At 37.4% G+C, this 27,587-nt stretch overlaps 3 protein-coding genes across 8 annotated transcripts in view; 1 reads left to right on the top strand and 2 right to left on the bottom strand.

The window, feature by feature from the left end:
- Positions 1–10,322, bottom strand: part of LOC141902937 (GRIP1-associated protein 1-like) — a 92,690-nt gene extending 82,368 nt beyond the window's left edge. For all 6 annotated transcript variants that reach the window (XM_074790910.1, XM_074790912.1, XM_074790911.1 and 3 more), the window contains exons 1-3: positions 10,278–10,322; positions 2,187–2,253; positions 969–1,030 (exon numbers count right to left, since the gene is read on the bottom strand). In XM_074790910.1, coding sequence (XP_074647011.1) covers positions 969–1,030; positions 2,187–2,253; positions 10,278–10,322 — 174 coding nt within the window. The remainder of the gene's footprint in view (positions 1–968; positions 1,031–2,186; positions 2,254–10,277) is intronic.
- A 1,233-nt stretch (positions 10,323–11,555) lies between these two features.
- Positions 11,556–16,035, top strand: LOC141901526 (glucose-fructose oxidoreductase domain-containing protein 2-like). The gene has a single exon (XM_074788828.1). It carries the CDS (start codon positions 11,772–11,774, stop codon positions 12,951–12,953), a length of 1,182 nt encoding a protein of 393 aa, XP_074644929.1. The 5' UTR covers positions 11,556–11,771; the 3' UTR covers positions 12,954–16,035.
- A 4,976-nt stretch (positions 16,036–21,011) lies between these two features.
- On the bottom strand, positions 21,012–24,104 carry LOC141902091 (uncharacterized). Its single transcript, XM_074789732.1, has 2 exons — positions 23,165–24,104; positions 21,012–21,130 (listed from the first exon to the last, which is right to left on the bottom strand). Exons 1-2 carry the CDS (start codon positions 24,102–24,104, stop codon positions 21,012–21,014), a joined length of 1,059 nt encoding a protein of 352 aa, XP_074645833.1.
- Positions 24,105–27,587: the final 3,483 nt, after the last annotated feature.

The raw sequence follows: 27,587 nt of genomic DNA, 5'->3' as shown, positions 1-27,587 counted from the left end.
CAAGTTTTGAAAAGACTCTAGGATTTGCAGGGTCCAATGCATTAATGCGAAATTCAAGGCCACTATGGCAGCCAAATTTGTCAGAGGATAATCAACAGGGGAAGGCCTAGCCTTCTCACCCTTCCTTACTCATACACAAAATTTCAGGAATCGCATGATTAAATTAAAGATGGCCACCATCGCAGCCATATGAAGATGATCACCAGAAGATGATTACCGTTTTCAATAGGGTGAGACCTCTCATTTGTACCAACCATACACCAAGTTTATGGATAGATTTCTGGGATGAGATGCTACATTCTTTAATTTTCGCATTTTTTCACATTGTTTAATTTCAATTTTTCTACATTTCTTCAGACCAAAAAACAGACCAAAAGGATTTCCAAATTTTTTCATGCCAAAAACTTAATTTTTCACACCAAATATTTGAAAAGCGACATACAACTAATGCGATAACATTTTCGTTGAGGTTTCATGTAAGAGTTACCATGTTAACCATGTTTAAGACAATGTACCAACTTTGACCTGAAATTAGGATATACAAATCAATGACTGACACTAGACTATGAACATGTACTGGGTACATACGTACACGTACTATGGACTATCTAGGGACAAAGCATAGCCTACAGCATGAAGAACATATACAGCCTATAAGGCCAAAAGAAAATTGCTGACAAGAATTCTAAAAAAATTTCACATAAGTTTCCAAAATTTTCACTTTTTTCATACAAAACTTACTTATTAGAAATGTTCACATTTAGTCACATTTTTCCCGTGATCTCCATAGGGGTCATATCAGACAGTGGATAGCTACTATCTTAACAGGGCTGCCCAGTGTCAACTCACACATCCAAGTTTTAAAAAAATCCCCTCAGATTTGTACGCTGTATCGCGCTAAAATATCTCCTTGCCCTCCACCAGAGAGACATAATTCGAACACTGTCAATGTTTAATAGAAAAGTTACCCTATTGGCTTTTTGTAATTCTTTGCTTAAACTTTCAACTTGTTGCTTGAATGTGTCAATATCTGAAGAAGAGAATAAGAAATAAGATTTCATTAAGGTTAACTGTCATTAGGTGGGTAAGTATTGCTATTTGGGACAATTCATTTATCATTTTTTGCAAGTCCATAATAGTGTATCAGAAATTTTCTTACAGCAGTATTCACTGTGATAGCAACTGACTCATCCCTGCTTCAATAATTCAGACCAGTCCATGCCAACTTTGGTTTAATTGCCAATCTAAGAACTATGATACCCTTGTATACCCTCTATTATCTGCAATCCTCACGAGCCACCAATGAAATTGATGTGTACAGATTTCTTAAACGTAATGTGCTCAATTACGCTGACTTTTTCATGACTTTTCCCTGAACATTTACCAAAATTCCATGACCTTAGTTGTCTCAACTACGGTATATTTCATTTCGAATTTTTAGACAGCAATGAAAAAGGCATGCATTTTTGACATGCACAAAAACAGTTTCCCCTGACTTTTCCATGATTTTGACCTTTTACATAAGATTCTCTGACTATTCCATGACTTTTTAGGTGAAAATCAAATTCCCTGATATTCCCTGATTTCCGTATGAGTGGTCACCCTGATCATCCCCAAAATTTGATAACGCATTTTGTGTCCAAAATTTCAGAAACCATAGTAATTTCAGTTAATATACTTAAGAAACCATAGTATCTGCCATGTGAAATCTTAGGCATGAGCAGTAGTTTTCTAATAGTTTATATCTTAGCCCTGAATGAAAAAATCTCACAATATACGACATTCTCCAATGACATGATCAGAGCATAACTTATGTCTAGTGACATTCTTTTTGATTCAATGGTTGAAAATGGCTGAAATTCAAGTTTTACCACAAAGGGGCAAAACACAAGGTCTAGTTCCACAGTTGTGAGTTAAAGATAACTCAGTTAAAATCAGTTAATGAAAATGCTTTTCATACAGTACAGGCTGGATTCAGTTCAATTATCCGCCAATTCAATTGTCCCCCATTAGCCTTGTCACCATGCTGGCGGATATTGAGGGTAGACTGAACAACCGAGTTAATGACTTAAGACCATTTTTGGACTACCAGTATGGTAAATGAGGCTGCAGAACAGTCCAATTAATTGATACAGTGACAGGTCATAGCTTGTTCCTGATATCATCCTTAGGCAATGAGGACTTACCTCTGGTTTGGCGTTTACAGGTATCATCTAATTGATAGTTCTGAGTCCTCAGCTCAAGAAGCTGCAACTACGTAAGAAAAAGAAATCATAAGTAATGGATCTGTTTAATGATTATGTTCATAACTAAACATTCTCATTCAAATGCTACAAAATAAGCAGTCAAAAACCTCAGTGTTTAGAACATGCTCAGCATAATGAACTTTAAGACTTATTGGATACATTTCTATAGAGCATGATTTATTTTCTTTTACGCCACAAAAACTGTTACAATAATGTTTGTATAGATTGGTACCTAGTATCCGTTATTCGAGGGGTTATGTGCGAGTCGATGTGCACTGCGTCATCGATAATGGCGTTTAAAATTAACAATCACAAATGTGAATTATGGCGTTTATTTTTCGATTAGATATATTTCTATCTCTTATTTCTATATTTGATTGATTTTGATAAATATTTTGGAGAGGATGTGCACTACATCATCAATATATCAGAGCTAGACTGGTTGCCAATCAATTCAATTCACTGGCGATATATTCAAATCCAAAATAACTTTATAGATCCTTAGTATGATATAGGCCTAATTCATATCATATTATTAATTGTCCACAATATAAAGCAACTTATGTATTAGGCCTATATTTCAAGGTATCAATATATTTTCGAAGTAGTTTGCTTGTTCACCCTCAAAACTGCTTTTTTACATTTGGATTTAGGGGTTTGTCACTTGATTTTGATGCTAATAGCCTTATTATTAGCATTGATCAAATGACAAGTCTCAAGTCAGTGTTATGGGCCTACAGTGTGTTCAGATCTTTCTATGATCATCTTCCTTTCATGGATGAATGATTAGAATAAATTTTGCTAACAAATCGAATTTTCATAACTAGGGGTCCAGGGATACCATGCCCACTTGGGAAGTGGTTTCAAATGCTCAACAATCTAACAATTTCAATATTCAACGCCCCCTGGTGACCATATACAAAAACCATTGACCATGAAACTCACCACTATCATAGAAAATGTCAGCAGCTACGATTTTGTAATTGATTGTGATAACAAAATATGGCTCGATACCAACTTAATATTGAAATACTATTCAACGCCCCCTGGTGACCATATTCAAAACCCAATGACCTTGAAACTCACCACAATCATAGAATATTTCATGAACTACAACTTTGCAATTGATCATGGTAACAAAATATGCCTAGGACATAATCAGGGAATACTAAGTTATTCAACTATTCAACGCCCCCCTGGCAGAGCTGCCAACCCTGAAAAATCCTTTCAGGGACATAAAAATTTTTTTCAGGGACCAGACACATTTCTCAGGGAGCTAGTGTCAGGGACTTATCATATATACTCGCACTGGGACAAAATTTTACAGAAGAAAAAAATCAGGGACAATTTGATGAGACTCAGGGACTCAACAAACAATTTGACAAACAAATGCATTTCTGAGCTTCTGAACACAACTTTTATTGAAAATTATTACAAGAATTGGCTAAAATGGAATGTTTCTGGTTGTTTCTTTAAAAATCTGGGGTCGATAGGACCCCAGGGTATGAAAATTATTTTTTGTATCTTCGACCCGGGCCGCCAGGGGCCACCCGGAAGGTTTTTTCCATCTATTAATCTCCGTAATATCCACTGTGTATAGTAGAGTACATTATATGCCCAGCACAATGAGTCGGATGCCGCTGATAAAAATTTGTTTTAGCTGACCCCGATTCACCGGGGTGTGCTGGCCTAAATTTAGATTGATAACTACTCGAGCATAGGCCTAGCTTGTGAATCATCACAAAACAAAAGTGAAATGTTGCCAAGGCTACCAGGCATCAACGCGTGACCTCATTCGCTTGTAGATGAAAACATACATAGGCCTAATAGTTAAACGGGACTATGTACAAAGATAAACGCAGCAGGAAAACAGTGATTTATTGATTGCGCGGCACATTGGGAATGTCAGACGGGACAATTATTATATCGGACGGGACATTTGAGAAATCTCCGGGATTTTTCTAAATATATTAAAAACCCGGGCAATTTAATACTGTCAGGGCAAGTCCCGATGAAAACGGGACGGTTGGCAGCTCTGCCCTGGTGACCATATGGAATAACTAATGTCCTTAAAACTCACCACTATCACAGATGATGTCATGGGCTACAACTTTGCAATTGATTGTGGTAACAAAATATGCATTGGTACAAATATAATATAGAAATAATAAGATAGTGTATTATTCAATGCCCCCTGGTGGCCATATACAAAAACCAATGACCTTGAAACTCTTCACAATCATAGAACACGTTCTAAGCTACAACTTTCTAATTCATTGTGGAAAAAAATATACTTAGGTATCAATTTTTATGTCGAAAAACTTTTTCCCACCTACGAATGAGTACTGATGACACCAAGATGGCTGCCAATTGCGTCATAATTGGCTGATGAAAAATACCGGTCTCAGGTATAAAACATCCCTTTCCAAAGAATACCCATCACAAATTGCAATGAGAAATGGCAAACCAGTAGGAAGCTACAGGACTCAGAATTCTGACCAAAATTGACATTTTTGGGCACTAAAGAGGTCATAGGATGGCCATCTTGAGTCCGATCGACCAAAATTTTGTTATGCTGAGGGGCCCTGGGAGGATTCAAATATATACGAAAGATTAAGGTTATTGATCATAAGCATCTTCAAAATTTCCCTCAAAAAGTTCACAAACGTGTAAAAAGTGCTGATTTTGGCAAACAACAATGGCTGCCAGTCGGCCATCTTGATTCTGACAGGGCCAGTTTTGGGGCTGAAGATGTGTCTAGGGTAGATACACGTGTAACCCAAAGATAAAGCGGTGCATTGAAGCATCTTCAAAACTTTCCAAAATAACTGGATTCCGTCTAAGGATGGACGGACGGACGAAAAGTGAACGCAATAACCCGTTGGGACTCAAGTCCCAAGTGGGCTAAAAAATGATGATGGTTTTGGTTAATCGCATGAACTTTTAACACAGTATCATCACGGCGCAAGGTGCCGTCATCTTGATCTCAGATTGGGCTTGAAAAACAAATCATCAATCAAATCACAACGTGGTGTTTTCGTAAAAAGAAAGAGTTATTACTTATTAGTAGGGCGTTCGATTATCCTACTCGGGTAGCCCGGAGTTAACTCAGGGAAGCCCGAGTAGCGTTCGTTTTGTCTGTCACGTGGTACTTCCGGCCTTCCCCGAGTGAGCCCGAAGTAACCTGCTCGCCGAGTGGGTTACTTCGACAAAAAATGGCGGGCAAGATGGTGGACGTTATTCGATTTGCTTTGAATATAAAGGGATTCGGAGTAGTAAATGCGATATGCGAGTCGAATGATGCATATTTATGGATAAAATATAGTAAGTATTAGGCCTATATGTAAACATAAATTTCAAAACATTATATCCAATTTAATGGTGATTTGTTAAGTCTTCAACTGCTCGGGGCAATTCAATTCAATGAAAATTCATTTTTAGTTGTTGAAATATGAATTGAACTAAATTGTTTAGGACTCTGGGGTTGAGGTATCAGTTTACCATCACCAACGCGCCTCGGTGTCCAGGTCTTCAAGGATGTTTTGGTCCGATGTTTTCATAATTCCATTATTTTTTTACGTTTGATATATTCTAACATCAGGAAAATGAATGAACATTTAAATTTCATCGATTTTTTTTCACCGATCAACGTTTTATAAATCAACTTTTAATATTTATATTGCTTTTAGAAGTTTCGATTGCAATGTGTTGGTCTTGAGATTTAAGGATTACAATCGGATTGTACATGCTAAGTCAGCTTCTCTCTATTGCTTGGCATTTGCTGAAGGCTACTAGTAGGGCCATCTATCGATCATAAATATAAACATGCAAAAAGTTCTTGAAAGTAGGTTGTTGCTTTGTGACCGAAAATAATTGTATAACGAAATCATCATACCTGATAAACTGATACCTTAATTCCACTGGAATCAGACTTTTTTTATAATGCTATTCATATTGCATCATTTTATGTTTTAAGAGGAAATACATACCAGACCTAATACAAATTATGCATGGATTTTAACTTGATTGCTTGCCATTTCAGACATTCCCACGATTACAGCACAAATAAAAGCAGATTACCCTACATACCATGATATACCAACAAATGAGCACATATTTATTCAAGTACCCCGAGATATTTTGCCAAGTACTGGTGAGTTTTTTTATGCCTCAATTTCCCTCCTTCTAAAAAATTTTTCAAACTTAATGATTTGCCTTTCATTTTTAGCCCCTTTGGGGCTAATGTTGAAATTGTTACTTTGTTGAGCATTTGAAACCATTTCCCAAGTGGGCCGCATGGTGTTCCTGGACCCCTAGTTCAAGTAACAGATAGTCAAGGTTCAGTTTAAAAAAATGATCTGAACTTTGACAACACATCATAGCAAGAAACAGTTTGTTTTCTTTAAACTGTACTGCATGAAAGTGTTAATTTATACCTGCAATTTCTTTTTTTATTTTTATTTCTCTTAAGTGAATGCGCCCAGCAATAATCGGACAGCAGTTTCAGAAGTGGAAGATAAATCACCATCAGTGTTCAATGAAAATAATGGTAAGCATTAATTTAATATGGTAATTCGCATGTGGTTTTGATTAAAACAATAGGTTGTATTTTAGATTGTAAAAATTTTTTTTCAGTGAGATATGATTGGACTGTTGTGTCAACAAGAAAACTTCTTGCAGTGATAAAGGACAATTTTGATGATCTCAACGCTGCACGCAACAAAACAAAGGTGTGGCGCAAAATTGCAGAGGAGATGAATATTCCATCCGAAAAATGTGTTGATAAATGGAAAAATTTAAAGAAAGCGTATAGGAATTATGTACAGTTAAATAATAAAACTGGGTCAAAACCGACAAAATTTGTATTTGCCGATCAAATGCATGATATCATGGGGGACGACCCCAGTGTGGTACCTGAGTATGTAGCAGATTCATTCCGAAATGGGCCACGAAAAATCTTCGTGTACAGAGGAGGAAAATAATAATCTTGTTAATGATAGCGATGATGATGGAGATTCAAATTCTGATGGCTCAAGAAAGCGTAAAGCTCCTACTACATCAGGGGAGAAGCCATGCAAGAAAGGGAAACCTACTGTGTCTCAAATCCTTGAATACATGGAAATAAGAGACAAATCTATCCATGAAACCTTTGAACGGATGCATCAAGAAACCCTCGCAGTAATGAATAAAATTGCAGAAAAATTGTAATTTTCAAAGTTTGTTGGCTTGATATGGTTTTATGTTACCCTTGTTTTACTTAGTTCAAAGTAATGTTTGTTATTTTAGAAATAATGTCTAATTTTATACACAATGCATTTGCATTTATTTGTTGAAGTTTAGAATAAATATTTTACATGTCGAAGTTAATAATAAACTTATAAATAATTTGAAAAAGTGTAATATCGAATTATTCTATTGAAGTCAAGAAGTGACAAGCGGAATCTATGCCTGTAACAGATCAATAATGTGTTGTCGTCGCTCTGCACCACCCTGTCCATGGTTATATGGTCGTTCTAGGTTGTAATTGACATCTTCGAATTCAGCTACATCAATGCTCTCGTCGTTCATTTCAATACAGATGTTGTGTAGGATACACGCACACAAAATGCTGCCGATCATTAGTTTGAAGTCGGAAACGTCGAAGTTATCTTTCAATCTTCGGAATCGTCCCTTTAACTGGCCAAAAGCTCTTTCTATAGCCACTCTTGCTGAACTGAGTCGACGATTGAATGCTTTTTGGTTGTTGGTTAAGTTCCCATAATCCTTAAATGGTGTGATCAGCCATGATTCAAGAGGATATGCTGAGTCTCCAAGTAAAAAGTCGTCGTCAAATAATTCGTCTGAATTTCTGTAGATCATCGAATTGCGTAGTACTCTCGCGTCATGTGTACACCCGGGCCACCCTGCATAGACGTGAGTAAACCTGAGGGTGTGGTCGCAGATTCCTTGAAGAACCACCGAGTGGAATTTCTTTCTGTTGACGTACGATGATGGATTCTTACGTGGTGCTTTAATGGGTATATGGCATCCATCAACGCAACCAACTACGCCGGGAAATCTGCACGAATTTTCGAAACCTGCCGATATCGCCCGTTTTCTTCGTTCATCAGGCCACCTTATATACAGATCCATCAAATTATTCTTCATGGCTGATATCAGCTTTTTGATAGTACCATGGGCAGTGGATTTGGGTACGTTGAATCGATCAGCCAACGATCTGAAGGACTCTGGAGTGCCTGGTGAACAAAACAAATTTTTTTATTACATTATTAGATTTATACAACAGTAAATGAATGGGCTAGAGACACCCACCTAGGTACCATAGAAACAGAAGAAGCTGTTTTTCATGTGGTATAGGTTCACGTCCTTGACCTGCCATTCGCATTTCGTCGCATACCGAAATCTGTCGTAATATATTCTCAAGCGTCGTTCTTTCTAAACGAAAATGTGACTTGAAATCGTCGAAAGAGTAGGATGGGACGGTTTCTTCAACGTAATTTTCTATTCGAGGCACCTTTGCCACAGTGCATCACTGTTTGATAAAAGCCCGAAAGGTCTACGAGAATACTGTCTCAGAAACAGCACAAGCGCCAGAATAGTTTTTTTCTTTCTAAAAGATGCCATGACACTTACTCGGGTATACCCGAGTAAATTCAATCCGATTCGATTTACACCCTTACTCACAACCACAGAAGTTTATTTTATGGAAACCTGCAATGTACTGCCAGAATTTAATCAATCTCAATCGAACTCGATGAAAAATCTGGCCTCTGAATGTTACCGCATCGCATTAGAAAAAATGCAACTAAATTGAATATTGCTATATTGTAAAATGTATTTCTTTACTTAGAATTATTCCTATGGTATAATATTTAATTAGCTGTTCCGATAGATGGAGTATTAAGATTCAGATTGTCGAACATTAAACTATCTGGAAGCAGATGGACCGTGAAAGTTAGGCGTAATATCGCGTATAAGCCGTGGCATCACCAAAATAAACATATAATTCTGCTTTGTGTATTTTTAATATTTTTTTCGCTTTCTGTATGATCGCTGCATGTAGTGTATTAGTTTTGTATACCTTGTTTGTATTCATACGGATCAATAAAGTTTAATTGACATTGATTGACTTGACCCAAAGTCGTTTGTTTATCCACCGTAACTCGGGGAAACCCGGGCGCGTTCGATTAGTTACCCGGGCATCCCCGAGTAAAGGTGAGTCAGGAAATCAAACGCGCTATAGGAAGTGGACGTTTTGCCAATGCAAAATCAGTATATTGGGTTTAGGGTTAGGGTTTCAATAGGGTTAGGGTCTAGAAGGTCCAGAGGGTTAGGGTTAGGGTGGGGTTTAGGGTCTGTTTTTTCTAGGGATAGGGTTAGGGCAAGATGAGGCTATATGTAGTGAAAACTAACAGGTCTTTTTGAGTGAGCTCGGTGGTCTAGTGGAAAGACATTAGGCTAGCAATCTGCTGGTCCGGGCTCAAATCCCGCTCTATGCTGCTATTTTCTCTAACTCTGTTCTCCACACTTTCCATGAATTTTTTAAGTCGCGCACCTAAGTGCACATGCGCGGTCTCAATTTGCCAATCAGAACATGCCATTGGCAAAATAGCGTTAACAGGAATAATGCTGCATTGGCAAAATATCACCCGCCTGGCTATATGATAACTTGGAATGCCTCTACGAGCCAACGGCAACACAGAGGCATTCCGTTACTCTTTCTTTCCGAATGGAACCGATATACTCAGGCCGAGATCGACCTAATCAGTTCCGCAGCCACAGAGTGCACCGAATAAAGCGTTGCTTTCCAGTCAACGAAATTTTCACGGAAAATCAGTGACGAGTTGCAGCCTATTTTTTTTGTCTTATTTTTTGCCATCATCATCGACAATTTCTATGAAAAATTGGTAGATTCGTTTGATTGATACGTTAACAACTAGTGCAAATGGAAAAATAATTTTTTTGGCAATTTCTAACGCGTGATTCGCTTCTTAGACTCTTGCATTCACACTTTATCAGTCCCAAAATTACCTGCATCCGATGAAATTCGTCGTCGGATAAACCACCGGACGCCATTTTGTTTACAACAACCAAATACAAATACACAATGTTTGTATGGAAGCTATGTTGAAATAGTAACCTGTTGGCTTTGCAGCTAAGATTCAATACGAATGCACTTTTACTATTATAACAAATACTAATAAAGCGATAGCGAAAACTAGGGTTATCGTAGTTATCTTTTTTCCATACCTCGACAGTTCGTCGGGAAGTTCGAAATGGTTCAACAACATGGCGGCACAGGGGTTTGGCGATGGGCTTGGATTTTATTTCCGGGTTGTTGATAATCTCGCGAGAATGGCGCTAAATATGAATAATTGCGAATAAATTCAAAATATCACGGAAATACCTTGTGTTTATATTGTTTATTTATCCGCTATAAAGTTTCGATAAACAATTGGTCGTTAAGAATCATTATCAGACGGTCGTCACGCTACTATATAAAAGAACAAGGGATGAAACGCCTTCAGAATTGTGCCAGCCAGAAAGTTGGGACAGTCACGTGACTTAACGCTTCTTATTTGACTGAACGCGAACCTGAAGCATATAAGATGGAAACTATGATACGAAAAATATTTGAGAATAACTTACATTCAAATGCATTTTTTTACTATGAATTATATATTTCGTCATAATTTATTCCTTATAAGTTATCTATTTCATATGAATCATAATCTGACAATTGATATCGGTCTGTGAATATGTTAACTTTTCGTGTTGAAGTTTTAAATGCGATGACGTCATCAGAATGTCACGTGACTGTCCCAACTTTCTGGCTGAAAATTTAAGTACAGCGGAGGCCTGGCGTTTCATCCCTTGTGATTTTATATAGTAAAGCATGACGACCGTCTGATAATGATTCTTAACGACCAATTGTTTATCAGAACTTTATAGCGGATAAATAAACAATATAAACACAAGGTATTTCCGTGATATTTTGAATTTATTCGCAGTTCATATTTAGCGCCATTCTCGCGAGATTATCAACAACCCGGAAATAAAATCCAAGCCCATCGCCAAACCCCTGTGCATGGCGGACGATCGAAAGAAGTGTTTTTTTCCAGGCTTACCCTTAGCTGAGTTCAGTAGAACGGTTCTAGTTCTATCAAATGATCTCACTGCTGCGTTGAAACATACAAACTTTCTTCATTGATAAGGTACACAACAGGGAAAACGGTGCAATAGACAAGAAGTTAGGGGAGTGGAATATGAACTGTCAAAATACAATACTTACGTTACTGTCTTAAACCGGCAATAAATATTTAAAAATGATATCAATCAATCATCAGTTGACAATAAATTGATTGACAACGTCAACTGTCAACTTTAAAGGATTCTAGGAATTGTCTTTTACAACTGACAATTCAATCTTGAGGAATTGAGAGGACGTAGGGGGCCATAACTAGGTCTAGGAATTGATGATCCTTTTTCCGCTGTATTCAGATCATCATCATCGTGTGTCGAACCATGCAGCCGGGGATTGGAGTGTTCGGTACAGGAACGGCTGTGAGGTGTCTTGTACCGATATTGAAGAGTTGCGGCTTCGAAGTGCAGGCGATTTGGGGTCGCACGAAAGACCTTGCCGAAGACGCAGCCCGCGATTTAAACATTCCGTTCTGCACGAATAAAGTAGACGACGTTCTCCTGCGTAAAGATGTCGATCTGGTGTTCATTAGTTGCCCGCCTCATCTTCAGTCACCAATCGCTGTGAAAGCTTTAGGTATTGGTAAACACGTGATATGCGGCACGCCTGCTGGACCGGGCCAGACTGACGCGTTCAAGATGGTCAACGGAGCGCGGTATTACCCGTCACTGATGTCCTTGATGTGTTACGGACTGCGCTTCTTACCGGCATTCACTAAAATGCGTACATTAATCAACGACGGTTACATCGGCGATTTCAACGTATGCGAAGTGCGCGTTCAGTGCGGTAGCATGCTTAAAGAGGATTTCGATTGGATGTGCGATGAACTTATGGGCGGAGGTATACTGAACACAATAGGTGGCGCCGTTATAGACATTATTAGCTTCGTCACGAATCAACGAGCGTCGAAAGTTCACGGCTTGTTGAAAACGTTCACGCAACAAACGACCAAAATAAACGGCATACGAAAAATAACCAGCGACGATTTCTGCAGCTTTCAGATGGAGTTGCAGAACGGTTCTTGCGCGATCGTTACGTTGAATAATCACGTACCGGGACAATTCGTTCATGAGGTTCTGACTTGCGGTACGAGAGGACGGCTGATTGCGCGCGGAGCAGATTTATACGGACAGAAGTGCGAAGCCCACAAAGAGGAGCTCATCTACCACGACCCGGTTAATTTACTCGACGTTCAAAAATCGAACGTCTCCGGTAACATCCGCGCCGATATTCCGATTCCGTATCTGAAGGGTTTGATCCGGTTGATCGATTCGGTGAAGGACGCGTTCAAATCGGTTGCCGACCGACACGGCTGGTCAAAAACCCCCGTCAGTCAGGCGGCAACGTTCGAGGACGCGTTGTACATTCAAACGGTCATTGATGCTGTGCGCAAGTCCAGTCACAGCGGAGAATGGGTTAAAGTGAAAATAATGACGGAAGAACCAGATCCGAACCCGTTTTTATCAGCGGCAGTGAGGCGCAGTACATTTTCACTGTATTCGTAATCGTAAAATGGTTTGGTTGAATACTGTACCAGCAGGCCCATATTTTAAAAACTGACTGATCTTGTTGTTATTGGGGGCAATTCATAGGTATGTAAGCATCTATGGGAGGTAAATTGACCTCTTTAGATACATAGCTGGTAGTAATGCTTAAGATTTGGGATGTAGGGTTGAACATCTGACAGCCATATTTTTGTCTCGGCGGGCTATGGTGTTCACTTTTTATCCATTTGTATGTCCATAGACGAAATCCAGTTATTTTGGGAAATTTTGAAGACACTTCACTTTTTAGGCCAGCCGTAGGCTGAGCCTATTACTATACAAATGGAGCGAATTTAAATGACGAGTTTCAAGGTCATTGGATTTTTTCAAGGTCTTTTGATGGGGCGTTGAATATTGAAATTGTTAGATTGTTGAGCATCTGAAACCACTTTCCAAGTGGGCATGGTGTCCCTGGACCCCTAGTTTAAAATTTCCTGACCCCTCCAACCAGCAAGTCGATGAATTCTTAGACCCCTAGGGGTCATTCATTTATTACGTGTGCATTAGGAGAGGGGGGAGGGGTCAGTGCAATTGCCAGGGGCGGATCCAGACCGTATTAGCCGTATTGCCCAATACGGTCTAGAATTTTTAAGTGCCCTTCGAAATTTCACCGGCAATATTTTTGACGGCATTATTTCAGCAACCGCTAATTCCGTGTCCGGAATCCGGGCATAATTATAAAATTAATCGGTAAATACTGCTGCCGAGAAAGTGAGGAGCGATAATCATATTTGATATTAGGCCTTTAATCATGATGAATTAAAAAGGGCACTTTCCTTTTTCAAGGGGCACTAATGCTTTAGATGAGGGCACCTTGTCCTTGCATTTTCAGGGAGGACTAAAGGGGGCACTCGTACTTTAGAAGAGGGCACTACGCGGAAAATGTTGAAGAAAAGGGCACTTTGCCTTTTCAAGGGTCAGGCTTTAATTTGCGGTGAATGCTGAAGAAAAAGGCACTTTTTTGCCTAATTTTTAAAATTTTAGGGGCACTTTTGCTTTGGAATACGGCACACGACATACGGATAAATGTGAAGACGAGGCAATTTTTGCCGATTGTTAACAATGAAGGGGCAACTTAGCCGTATTCTGTATAATTGTTAAGGGGCACTTTTAAAGATTATAGGGGCACTAGGGAAAATATAAAAAACAATGCCAGTGTTTTTCATGGGTGTCTTCTGTGAAATTCATTGTTGATCTTGAAGTTGGCGACAACCATTCTTTCATGGGTTCGCCAGCTTCATTTTTTATCCGCATCTGTTGAAATCTTGTCTCGGATTCGTTTATTCTGGATTGCGCTGCTAGCCTCTAGAAGCCCTCTAAAAGCCTTTAAATGGTACCATATTTTCAAAGTTTTCGGCGCTCGCATTGACCTGGATACTGGGTGTGCCCTAAGATCAGAAGGGTGCCCTTAAATTTCCTTCCAATACTGTCTACTCATCCCCCTGGATCCGCCCCTGATTGCGTACTGTAATGCTTAATGTATATGAAAAAATGGCTGAGGGGGAGGGGGGTTTAAAAATTCAAATTTAAGCGTACGTATTAAATGAATGATCCCCTAACAAAATACATATACTGAACTGATAAATACAAGGATTTGTAGGAACATAAACTGCATGAGTTGTATAAAACTGATCATAAGCAGAATATTTATTTGTCATTAATATGAATTTGTGAATTTTAGGATATCTGTTTCTGTATGTTCACCAGGATGTTGAATAGTGGAATAACGTACCTCGGCATATATTGTAACCACAATCAATTGTTATAGGCCTATTCTAGCTCATCACATGATCTATCATTGTGTTGAGTTTGAAGATCATTGATTGCTTTATATGTTCACCAGGTGGCATTGAATATTGAAATTATCCCAGATTGTCCATCGACCCCTGGTCCAGGGAGCAGTTCATCGTCTGTAATACTTTAGAGTAGCTTTGTTGGATTTCCTGCTAGATACATATAAACCCCTTTATCATAAATATGAAACACTTGTAATATTTGAAGTAACAAACAAATTCTTATTTTCTGCGCATCAAAAATGTTGCATGTGTCCCAATTGATTTATTCTGTATGGATATAACAGGCATAAACACAGTTGATTGTGTACGTAGTTAATGAATCATTGTCATCAATAGATTGATAGCATATAGTACAATACCAGTAAAAGAACATCAATTTATTGGTCAACAAAAATATTGATTATTATGGCATTGATGATAAGGGCAGCAGACCCACAGGTATATGTTCAAATACATTTATATCTGAGGCTACTATAAACAATTTGAACATTTAGAACGAACAGATATAACAAATGAAATATTTTGTCACTGTGAGTTAAAAGTAGACTTTGCATATTGCGTTCAAGATGAGATTGAATCAAAATAATTGTTAGGTTTGCTTTGTTTCACTTCCTTGTGTCAACATGAAACTTGTCAAATATTTAGTGTTTAAACTGAGTAACTGATTCGATTGAAAGAAATGGGTTACTGATATTGACACGTACCAATTTTTTAAGCCTCTAAGTGGTATAATAGATATCTATCTGTGGTCAAGTGTCAGAGTTCATGTGATAGAAAATTGGAATTTAGTGCAGTATAAGTCCTTTATAATGTCACTGTTGGGACCAATGAAAAACACTTGGCATTATAAAGAATAGTATTTCCATTGAATTTGAGTTAGATTGGGAAAATTTGAGAAATGTGAGCATAGTGGCATTGATAAGGGCGGCATTATAAGGGACTAAGACTGTATTTCTACCAAAATTTGGTAGTTAAAGAGAATGATTCTGCATTCTAAATCTACATTTGCATTTTGATGACAAACTTTTAATTTTGTCACATTTCAGTCCAGTTTTATTTTGAAGTATCCATTTAAAGATGATTCCCTAGAATATGGTGTACCAGTGACAACATTGAGTTGCAAATAGTGAAGCTCCGCTCATTTCATTTATAAGTCAATCTAAAAGAGTTTGAAATCTGTATTTCTGATTTGTTAGGAGTTCAGTTTCTAAAGCTAATGTATGTAAAATTCCCAACGAATCATAAATGGCTCATTTATTATTATCCTTATATTTATATATAATGATAGTGATTACATAGGCTAAGTGTTATTGAATAGATTTATGTGATTTTAATTGTTAGAATAAAATGTTATCCAAGATAATAGATTTATGTGGCCTTTTATAGTTCTTTGGCTGGTCAAAAGTTGGAGACAGTGATTGTGATGGATAGTCACAGTTGAATGCTTTTCGTGCACACATGTATATACGTAATATCCATGAATCCAGACACAACACCTTGGTATGTAACCCCATAATTGTTGCTGTTTTACAAGGAACCAAGAATCAGTTATTTAACTATATACCACAGTCCTGCAGTTTAAAAGTTATGGTATTCATTTTAATAGGTTCTTAACACAAAAAAATTAAAATATGTCAAGAAACAAAAATCAGCAGAAAACAAAAGCTACGTTAAAAGGAAAATACGTTGCATTCTGCATATTGCATTCATATAAAGTTAACTCATTCCCCTAAATCAACCAATTCTACTTCGCTTTTTGTAGGCCTACCATAACAATCAAAACTGTCAAATAAAAACTAATTTGCTTCTGAAATGATCCCATAGGATAGGATAAGTACTATAATTCCTTGTTATAGTTTATACAAAGTGAATATTCACATAAGTGCTTCACAAATTAAACATGAAGAATTTTCAAATTATATCTCATCAGCCTACCTAGTGGACAAACATGAATTCGTGTTTAAATAAAACAAGTCTAATCACTTTTTCTCCTGTACTATCTGCCTATCGTAGTTGATTTTTTTTTTTTTTCCGTATATATTTGGCCAATGACTGTCGCTATGTTAATCTTGATGTTCTTTATGACTTGTATAATTGTCACAAACAAGCTTACAAATTGTGACTTGTAAGCCCTTTTGTTTGGGCTGGTCACCGACTTCTTATATGTAAATCTAATTATAGACGGACGCCGGGCGCTCGAGCGCCCGGGGGACGTCCCTTTGGTTAACGCGTATATGTAGATACTACGAGGTGTCTTTTTAACCGAATCTGACTTACTGACGAAGTCAGAAAAAAGTGACGTCAGAGTATGGAATACCTCAAGAGCCATACGACTTACGAGTTACGTTTTACGACTTACGAGTTACGTTTTACGAGTTACGATTTACGTTTTACGAGTTACTTATACATTTCCTTGAATATTCGTTACGACTTCCGTTTTATGAGTTAAGAATTACAACTTAAATACGTTTTACGAATTACGAGTTACGATTTACGAGTTAAGTGTTGGAGTTTCGGTTCGCAAGAGTTCAAGGACAGTGGCCACGTGGAAGGCATTTCACTGTGTGGGTGTAATTATTAGACGAATAACTGTAACGATGATGGATGGATGCAGCCTAGTGTTTTCAAAAAAATAAATACATTTTTTCTAAATTGATGAATCTTGTTCTAATTATTAAAATAATTTCCAGCTAAGATCTATTGAAATATCGTCTATTAAAATCATCGTGCACGTAACGGGGCAGTCATCAGTCAGTGTGAAATGTATTGTCAGCATTTGATAGATTTTGAGAAGGTTCGCACAGCATATGGCCAACGCGCAGATTTTCTGCCCTGTAATAGACCACTGCAGTCGAGATTGATTCACTATGTACAATAAATTACTCTTATTATGCTGTTTGAAATGACAATTCGACTTCATTTTGAAACCCGTTCTTTGAATTACGCGCTTCGGATATCCGAAGCCAATTAGTGAAAAACGTGTAATTCGTAAAACGTAAGTCGTAAATCGTAACGTATTGTAGGAAATGTATAAGTAACTCGTAAAACGTAAATCGTATTTTCGTAAAACGTAACTCGTAAGTCGTAAAACGTAACTCGTAAGTCGTATGGCCCTTGAGGTATTCCATATTAGAGTACGTCCGGTTTGAAGTTCATGGGGAAATCGGAAGTAGAATTACGTCACGCTAAAATCCGGCAGCCCATTAACTAAAAATAAGGCAATTTATGGATCGGGTTATTTCAGAATTTATTTATATCATGAAATTTCGTACAAGATTTGGTCGATGAAAAGTTTAACAATGAACCGCGTTGATCGAACGAGTTCGAAAATAGCTGAAATTCCCTTAGCAACGGAGCGAATTCATAATAAACAAACCACCGCGCCGGCGCCCGCCGGTTCGCCGCACTAGGTTCGAATCCCGGAGAATTACGCTCTCGCGCGCGCGTTCGACAGTCAACCCCAGCCGCAGCGCTGAAATATGTAATCATTTATCAAATTTAATGACCCTACAACTGCGATGAGTCGCGTTGTCGTACGATTTGCTTAAAATGTCACGGCAGCGCGGCGGATCGGCACGGTCTCGCTCCGAGGAGCAACGACATCGCGGTCGGCAAAAACATTAGTCTCCACCCCTTCACCGAATAAGGAATTCGGTACCGCTGGCCATAGATTCCCGGTACTCGACATTCCCCGAGAAATAGAAACAAATAAATATTTTTCGCGAGAGATCAATTTTTGTATTGACATTTGAATTTTACTGCTGATAATTTATATGATTTTTTTTCTGGCAGAAAAAAATTATGCGAATGAAGGTGTCTTTCATTTTTTCTCGTCTTCCTTTACTTTTCAAATGGAGCTAATTTCTAAATTTACACCAGGTCAAATTGTTCGATCTTGCAAACCGTCTCAGTTTCACCATAATGTCGGTTTTTACATTTCGGGTTTTACAAAGTTGTTTAAACCATAAAAAAATCCTGATACAATCTAAATCGAAATAGTAATCTTTTTAGCAGTGGTAAACCGACCTACCCCTGGTAGCCAAAGACCAGTTTATATTTAGTTCAGAAATTGGTCAAGTTTTGTTCATAGAAAATTGAATTTCATTTTATCTAGAGATCAAATGAACAGGTTCGTCATAATTTTCCTAATCGAAATATAAGCCAAAATTTTTGATAACCAGAAATTAATCGAACCTTAAAGTTGAAGTTTCATCTTCTTTCCCCCACCACTTAACTATATTGCATTAGTTTTCATTTTTCCAAGCTTAACTATAAGAATTGATTTAATTTCTTCGATAATTTAATGCTCGGGGCCCAAATCTACAGAACAATTTCAATATCGAAATAAAATTGATAGACTTTAAGAGTTAATAAGAGTTTCTCTCCAGTTTCATTGACAACAATTAATTTTCTCGGTGTTCCTTTAGTCACTGACACTATTTTGAGTGTTTTTGTTACACTCCATACGTACGTGATCGAGGTTGCTTCGAATCGTTATGATTTCTTAATCTTAGTATGAACAATTCAATGAAGCTGCAGTGACGAAGCGTCCGTCACTTAGATTTCATCTACTTCATATTAGACGGACGCCGGGCGCCGAAGGCGCCCGGGGGACGTCACTTTGGTAAACGCGTATATGTGGGTACTACGAAGTGTCTTCTTAACCGATTCTGACTAGCTGACAAAGTCAGAAACAAGAAAATTAACTTTAATAAATTATTTGACGCCTGCGAAAAAATGTAGAATTTCTGGGATAAGCTAATGTGGAATTGCAAATTTGAAATCGAAGTTTTAAGAAATTTGGGGAATTATGAGATTTGGCGATTGGGTAGATGATACAGTCTTCGACTGGTCTAATTAAAAAAAAAATTGTCAACTTGTGACCGACTTCGATTCACTTTTGCTCTAAGCTGATCTGCAACTTCATTGCCTCCATGGTTGAAGAAAGAGCTCTTCTGATGTCTGCTTCATCATGACTTCGAGCATATCGTGTAGCCAGCCGGCCCGGTCCCGGTTGGGTTTGGCTGTCACTCGATCCTAGACTTGAGTCTGGGTTGAAGTAGACATCGTCATTTAAATAACTTATTCATGTTATTCTGTATGAATTTCCCATGTGTCTTGTATTTTGTATTTTCTTATCCTAAAATTTGTAACTTTATTGAATTTGGGAATTTCATCCCGGAATTTCAATGTAATAAGGATCAATAAAGTATTGAATTGAATTGTCACCTTATACACATGCCATCAGTGGACACGGAGCCGTATATGACAGCTATGCTATTATAGATTGTTAATCTCATGAAACCTGCATACCCCTAATATCGAACATATTTTCTAAAACATTTGAAAATTGAAATTATTTGTTTACATAGACCGCTTGTAGCCGCCGATGAAATTCACGCCGGCCCTACTCAGATCGTAGATAGCTTCGTCATTCCACTAGCATCCCCATGTCAGGGTCCGACTTTTATATCAGACTTCCAAATCGTGTATACATCCGCCATTTAACCGAATAATCCGATTTACTTATCATTTCTATTTATGCCTGCCGCTCCTGATATAATCATACATCCTTTACTATTACAATACGTCTTATCATGATATTCAATGCAATATAACATTTCAACATTCAAATAGAGGTCATTATATAATCACAGGGAGCCATTCTACATCTTTATCAATAATATTTTGCCAAATAGCTTGTACACATAAACCTGTGACGTTTTGCACATCGATTTACGGTTGTCGTTTGTAAAATGACGCTGAATGGTCATTGTTTAGGTTTCATAATGGTAACGTTTTATAAGGCGTCAAAAAAATGACGTCACTTGACGTCCGGTTTGAAGTTCATGGGGAAATCGGAAGTAGAATTACGTCAAGCTAAAACCCGGCATTCCACTAACTAAAATACGGTAACTTATGGATCGGGTTATTTCAGAATGTATTTATTTCATGAAATTTCGAACAAGATTGGGTTGATGAATAGTTTAACAATGAACAGCGTTGATCGATCGAGTTGAAAATAGCTGAAATTCCCTTAGCAACAGGGGCGAATTCATAATAACAAAACGCGGCCGCGGCCCGGTGCCACGCGGTTCGGCGCGCAGGTTCGAATCCCGGAGAATTACGCTCTCGCGCGCGCAGCTGTCATTCTCAGCGGCAGCACTGAAATACACTTTTTTAATCAAAAGTAACGACCCTAAGAACTGCGGTGAGAGTCGCGTTAGAGTCGTAAAATTTCTCGGCCAGCGCGGCGGCGGATCGGCACGGCGGCGTAGTCTCGCTCTCGAGCAGCAGCAACATCGCGGTCGGCAAAAACATTAGTCTCCGCCCCTTCTTCACCTAATAAGGAATTCGGAAACGCTAGCCGCGTGCACTGCTTATTTTGAACCGTATTCCAGGCGGATTAGAAAGAAATGTACGGAAGCCCCTAGGTGACATACGAGAAAATTTTTTCACAATTTCGACTTATTAAGTCGAATTTCGACATAATAAGTCGAATTTCGACTTAATAAGTTCGACTTTTTTAATTTCGACTTAATAAATTCGACTTTTTATGTCGAAATTCGACTTATTAAGTCGAAATTCTACTTATTATGTCGAAATTCGACTTAATAAGTCGAAATTATAAAAAAAATCATCTCATATGAGGAGAGAATCCCACAATGATAATAAAAAGTCCGAAAATGAAACTTCGAGATAGTAGTTTATTTCAACGTTTCGACTATATCCTAATAGTCATCTTCAGGAATAATGAGATACTACAGAAATTATGAGATATATATACAATCCAGAGACAAAGAGACTAATTCAAGTAATCAGAGATGATACAAACTAAAGGAAAATTAACGTAGAAACAGTTACACGCTAAAATAGATTAAAGGGAAGCAAACTAAGGGGTGATTATAAACAACAATAGTGAGTATAAATATAAATGAAACTTAAAGTCAGTAGTAAAAAGAAAGACAAACTAGGGGGCACTTAAATTAAAACAAAGGTGAATACAAGTTAAGTCAGAGACGAAATTGATGAGAGAACAAATAACAAATAATCAAAGGGGAAATCAAGTGTTGAGTTTAACCAGTTTACAGAGGAATTTTGATATAAGTTTATTATGGGGTGAAAAACCATTGTTAAGGTTTACAACGTTGTTCGAATTTTCAATAATTAATGCAGATTCCAAAATATGTCTTCTAGTTTTATCGCTGCAAGGGTAAATTAATTCAGCATTAGCAAAATCAAAATTGTGTGAAGTCTGAAAAACATGAGTAGCAACTCCGCTTTCAGGTTTAAAGTTTTTTACATCTAATTTATGCTCTTTTATGCGTTGATTAAGATTCCGACCTGTTTCTCCTATATATACTTTGTCGCAAACTTTACAAGGTATTTTATAAATTCCACAGTTTAGGGATTCGGTTTTCGGTTTGTTGTTAATCAATATGTTACTAAGTTTATTATTGTATTTAAAGATAAGTTGTTTATTTAGTGACCGAAGAGAAACTTTAGAATTCTCGAGGAAAGGTACATACGGTACAATGATAGGCTGTTTATCGGTAGCCAACGTAGGAGTTCTAAGGTTGTTATTTCTAAAATGCGTAGTACGAGCTTTAAGTAGAGCTTTTTTCAATAGGAAATCGGGGTAGGCAAGTTTTTTGAGAGATTGGTTAATATGGTGAATTTCATCGGGTAGAAATGAGGGGTCGCAAATTCTCATAGCGCGAAGAAATAATCCTTGAGCTAAACCGAGTTTAATATCCGGAGAAGTAAAAGAGAAGTTATGGAGGTAGGATTCAGCGTTGGTAGGTTTCCTATAAACCGCGAATTTCAAAAAGGATCCACCGTTAAAAATCAAAACATCCAGAAAAGGTATTTTACTATTAGATTCCCATTCATACGTAAAAGCCAGAGACGGGTAAAGGGAGTTTAAATATATAAGAAAGTTATCAACATTGAAGTCAAAGGGAACCAAAGCCAGAACATCGTCAACATATCTGAGCCAGATTTTAGGGTGAATATCAGTGTAAAGTGGCAATATTTCAGATTCAACATGTTCTAGGAATAAATTAGCTAGAATAGGACTAAGAGGATTTCCCATAGCGATACCGAATGTCTGTTCGTAAAAACAATTGTTGAATTCAAAAAAGGAGTCCGTCGTACAAATAGAGATAAGGTCGATGATACAATCCGTAGGAATGCCGAAGTTAATGTTAAGTGATGGTAATCTGCGTTTTAAGAAATCAAGAGTAGGTCCAAGAGGAACATTGGTAAAAAGGGAAGTAACATCAAATGATATAAATTTGTCGTTGCCAGGGATAATATTCTTAATACGTTCAAGTAAGTGTTGATTATGGCGAAGGTGCGACGGAGAGAACGAACCGAGCACCGGCGATAACTGTTTCGCGAGAAATTTAGATAACCAGTATGTAGGAGAATTACAATTGGAGACTATAGGGCGCAGTGGAACATTATCTTTATGAATTTTAGGCAATCCATAGATATATGGTAAAGAGGGAAGACGTGAATGGAACTTATTCAGAGTTTCTTTAGCGGAGGGGAAACGTTTAATAATATCCGAAAGACTTCTGTTGAAATTAGCTTGCATACGAGGAAGAGGATTCGTTTTAAGTTTCTTATAAACACCAGGATTATCCAAGAGAGATTGCATTTTAACATTATAATTATCCAGATCTAAAATCACAATCTTGCCACCTTTATCAGCCTTAGATATTTTAATAGTCTTTAACTTCCGTAGTTCTTGGAGGGCGAGCCGAAATCGACGAGGTAGATATTCAAAAAGGTTCCTGAGTTGATCGCATATAGCCTGTAGATTCATGAATATAAAGTTATAGTCCAAACTGTTCGGAGATGATTTGCGATATTCCAATTGGGTGACAAAGTCTAAAACATGTTTATCTTGATGAGGAAGAGAAAAATTCAAACCGTAGCCGAGAAGTTGACACTGAGTAGAAGATAACGTGGTTGAAGACAAATTTACTATGTTTTCGGTGTTGCTAAATCTAGTCCAAGGGCTGGAATCAATGAGTTTATTCAGTTGGTTGGTAAGATCCACGGACTTTCTGTGCTGATGATATTTTCCAGAGCCTTGAACAATAGTGGAGAGCGATTTCCAGAGGAATAGGTCCGGTACGTGTGACTTCAAATAATTTTGAGATTGACGGAATTTGTAGAACTGATAGTTACAGTCTTCCTTAGCACGATCTATAGCGAATTTGAGTTGCTTGTTAGCTTCGGGTGGAAACGCAGAGCTGGAGTCGTATTTCCAAATCCAAAAACAATTGTTTTTACGAACAGACATTTTTTGACGTCTTATAAAACGTTACCATTATGAAACCTAAACAATGACCATTCAGCGTCATTTTACAAACGACAACCGTAAATCGATGTGCAAAACGTCACAGGTTTATGTGTACAAGCTATTTGGCAAAATATTATTGATAAAGATGTAGAATGGCTCCCTGTGATTATATAATGACCTCTATTTGAACGTTGAAATGTTATATTGCATTGAATATCATGATAAGACGTATTGTAATAGTAAAGGATGTATGATTATATCAGGAGCGGCAGGCATAAATAGAAATGATAAGTAAATCGGATTATTCGGTTAAATGGCGGATGTATACACGATTTGGAAGTCTGATATAAAAGTCAGACCCTGACATGGGGATGCTAGTGGAATGACGAAGCTATCTACGATCTGAGTAGGGCCGGCGTGAATTTCATCGGTCAAGCGGTCTATGTAAACAAATAATTTCAATTTTCAAATGTTTTAGAAAATATGTTCGATATTAGGGGTATGCAGGTTTCATGAGATTAACAATCTATAATAGCATAGCTGTCATATACGGCTCCGTGTCCACTGATGGCATGTGTATAAGGTGACAATTCAATTCAATACTTTATTGATCCTTATTACATTGAAATTCCGGGATGAAATTCCCAAATTCAATAAAGTTACAAATTTTAGAATAAGAAAATACAAAATACAAGACACATGGGAAATTCATACAGAATAACATGAATAAGTTATTTAAATGACGATGTCTACTTCAACCCAGACTCAAGTCTAGGATCGAGTGACAGCCAAACCCAACCGGGACCGGGCCGGCTGGCTACACGATATGCTCGAAGTCATGATGAAGCAGACATCAGAAGAGCTCTTTCTTCAACCATGGAGGCAATGAAGTTGCAGATCAGCTTAGAGCAAAAGTGAATCGAAGTCGGTCACAAGTTGACAATTTTTTTTTTTTAATTAGACCAGTCGAAGACTGTATCATCTACCCAATCGCCAAATCTCATAATTCCCCAAATTTCTTAAAACTTCGATTTCAAATTTGCAATTCCACATTAGCTTATCCCAGAAATTCTACATTTTTTCGCAGGCGTCAAATAATTTATTAAAGTTAATTTTCTTGTTTCTGACTTTGTCAGCTAGTCAGAATCGGTTAAGAAGACACTTCGTAGTACCCACATATATCTCGAAGTTTCATTTTCGGACTTTTTATTATCATTGTGGGATTCTCTCCTCATCGCGTCAACACGGATATTGTGTTCTACCTATCGTGATCATCTCATATGTCCCAGGTACGGTAGCCCCTAGGTGACATATGAGATAATTTTTTTCATAATTTCGACTTATTAAGTCGAATTTCGACATAATAAGTCGAATTTCGAGTTAATAAGTAGAATTCCGACTTAATAAGTCGAATTTCGACATAATAAGTCGAATTTCGTGTTAATTAAGTCGAATTTCGACTTAATAAGTCGAATTTCGTGTTAATTAAGTCGGATTTCGACTTAATAAGTCGAAATTCGACATGAAAATAAAACTCGAAATTCGACTTAATTAACTCGAAATTCGACTTAATTAACACGAAATTCGACTTGTTATGTCGAATTTCGACTTATTAAGTCGAAATTCGACTTATTATGTCGAAATTCGACTTAATAGGCTAAGTCGAAATTGTGAAAAAACTTTCTCGTATGTCACCTAGGGGCTTCCATAGAAATGCGTTGTAATCTTCTCTCATCTTCCTTTTATTTCCAAATGGAGCTAATTTCTAAATTCTACCAGGTCAAAATTCTTCAATATTGCAAAAACCCCTCTCAGTTCCCACCGAAATCATTGGTTACATTATGGTTTCACAAAGAGTTTTAAACCATTAAAAAATGACACTTTATCTACTAAATCGAAAGAATAATCTTTTTAGTAGACAGTGGTACCGAGACCTGATTTATAAGAAATTTTTTTTCTCACAAAAATTAAAATATTAAATTTCATTTGATCTTATAATATAAGATTAAAGAATTATGAGGTTTGATTCATTTCTGAAATTTGGGCTTATAATATATCAAGCCCAAATTTCAGAAATGAATCAAAACTTACAGTTACAGAGTTACAGTTTCATCTTCTTTCTTCCCACCCCTTAACTCGAGCACATTATGAGAATGCCGGTTTGCTAGCGTATCTATTTAACACCCGTATTGCTCGGGTTAGTTTTACTATCAACGGGTGGCGCTGTATGTAAATTTCACATAAATCAACGACTTTCGGCTATTAGCGGTACTTAAGACCACTTGAAAATATCATAGTCAATTACGGTAGTAGTGAACATAAAAAGATACAGTACAAATATACAGTACGGTGTACAGTTAAGGACATGATTCCATAGGACCCATACTAGAGACATTTTGTTCAGACAAGGACTATTAGTTAAACACTAATCTTCATTTTCAGCAATTAACGATCTGGTGAATTAATTAGTGATTCGGTCTTTCGGTGGTTCGAGATAAAATGCCCGCAAAATAAGAACCTAACGAACCAGGGCTGACCACAAATTGCCCAACAGATAAATTTTCGAAACGACACAATCCAATCATGTTTGGTAACAAATGTGGCGTGGACCATGGTCTTTTAACTGACCAATGCATGACCAGTACTGACCATATAGTAAATTATTTGTTTGCAAACAATTAAGTTGTTTGGTGTCAAATAACTAGATATGATGTGGGCATTAATCTAAAAATTGTTTAACTGACCAATGCTTGACCAGTACTGACCAGTTACCAGTGCTAACCAGAACCCCCATAAGTAATTTATATGTTTAGTGAATCCTTCGTTGGTACTACTAGCTCTTACATTTAAATTTGTCGCTTGAAAAAGTCTTGTCCGATTTTTGTTGTAGGTAGCGAGCTAACTTTGAAATTCCGCTAAAATGCATAAGATTTTTACGTAGGGTTTTGAACGAACAACGTTTCCATTTGTAATTGTAACGTGCGCATTTGAGCCTGTAACGTGCACATTTCACTCGCGTGAACGTGCGTATCGGTACCAACATGCGAGACTTGTCAAACTTTTACGATCAAGACTTTTAAACTGAACAAAGAAGATATCATATCATATTATATATACATGAATAGATGGAATGATAATGTAGTAGTTTTAAATGTTTCGTAGCTGCTGTCCACTGACCACAGATCAAAGCTAATTGCCTGATATGAAATATATTTTTGTTATAGAGATGTAGTAGATCAGTGAGAATTCAAACTTATGGTTAATTTTGAGTGATCACAACGCTAACCAATAGAGAAAGCTGTAAGTCCTAAGAAAATATGCATTAAGTATAAAATATCTTTCAATATAATGATGAAGTATTCAACTGGCCATCACAACAATAGTTTGACTTATCTTATTGAAAAAACCGGAGTGTTAATGGGAAAACCTTGAATTCGAAACAATTCCACACTCAATCGTTTACTTTGAAAACACAATTTGCAT

This window comes from Tubulanus polymorphus, chromosome 3 (genome assembly GCF_964204645.1).
Source record: "Tubulanus polymorphus chromosome 3, tnTubPoly1.2, whole genome shotgun sequence".
Taxonomy (NCBI): Eukaryota; Metazoa; Nemertea; class Palaeonemertea; order Tubulaniformes; family Tubulanidae; genus Tubulanus; species Tubulanus polymorphus.
Note: the sequence above shows the minus strand (reverse complement) of the source record. Positions and strands in the feature narration are given on the sequence as shown.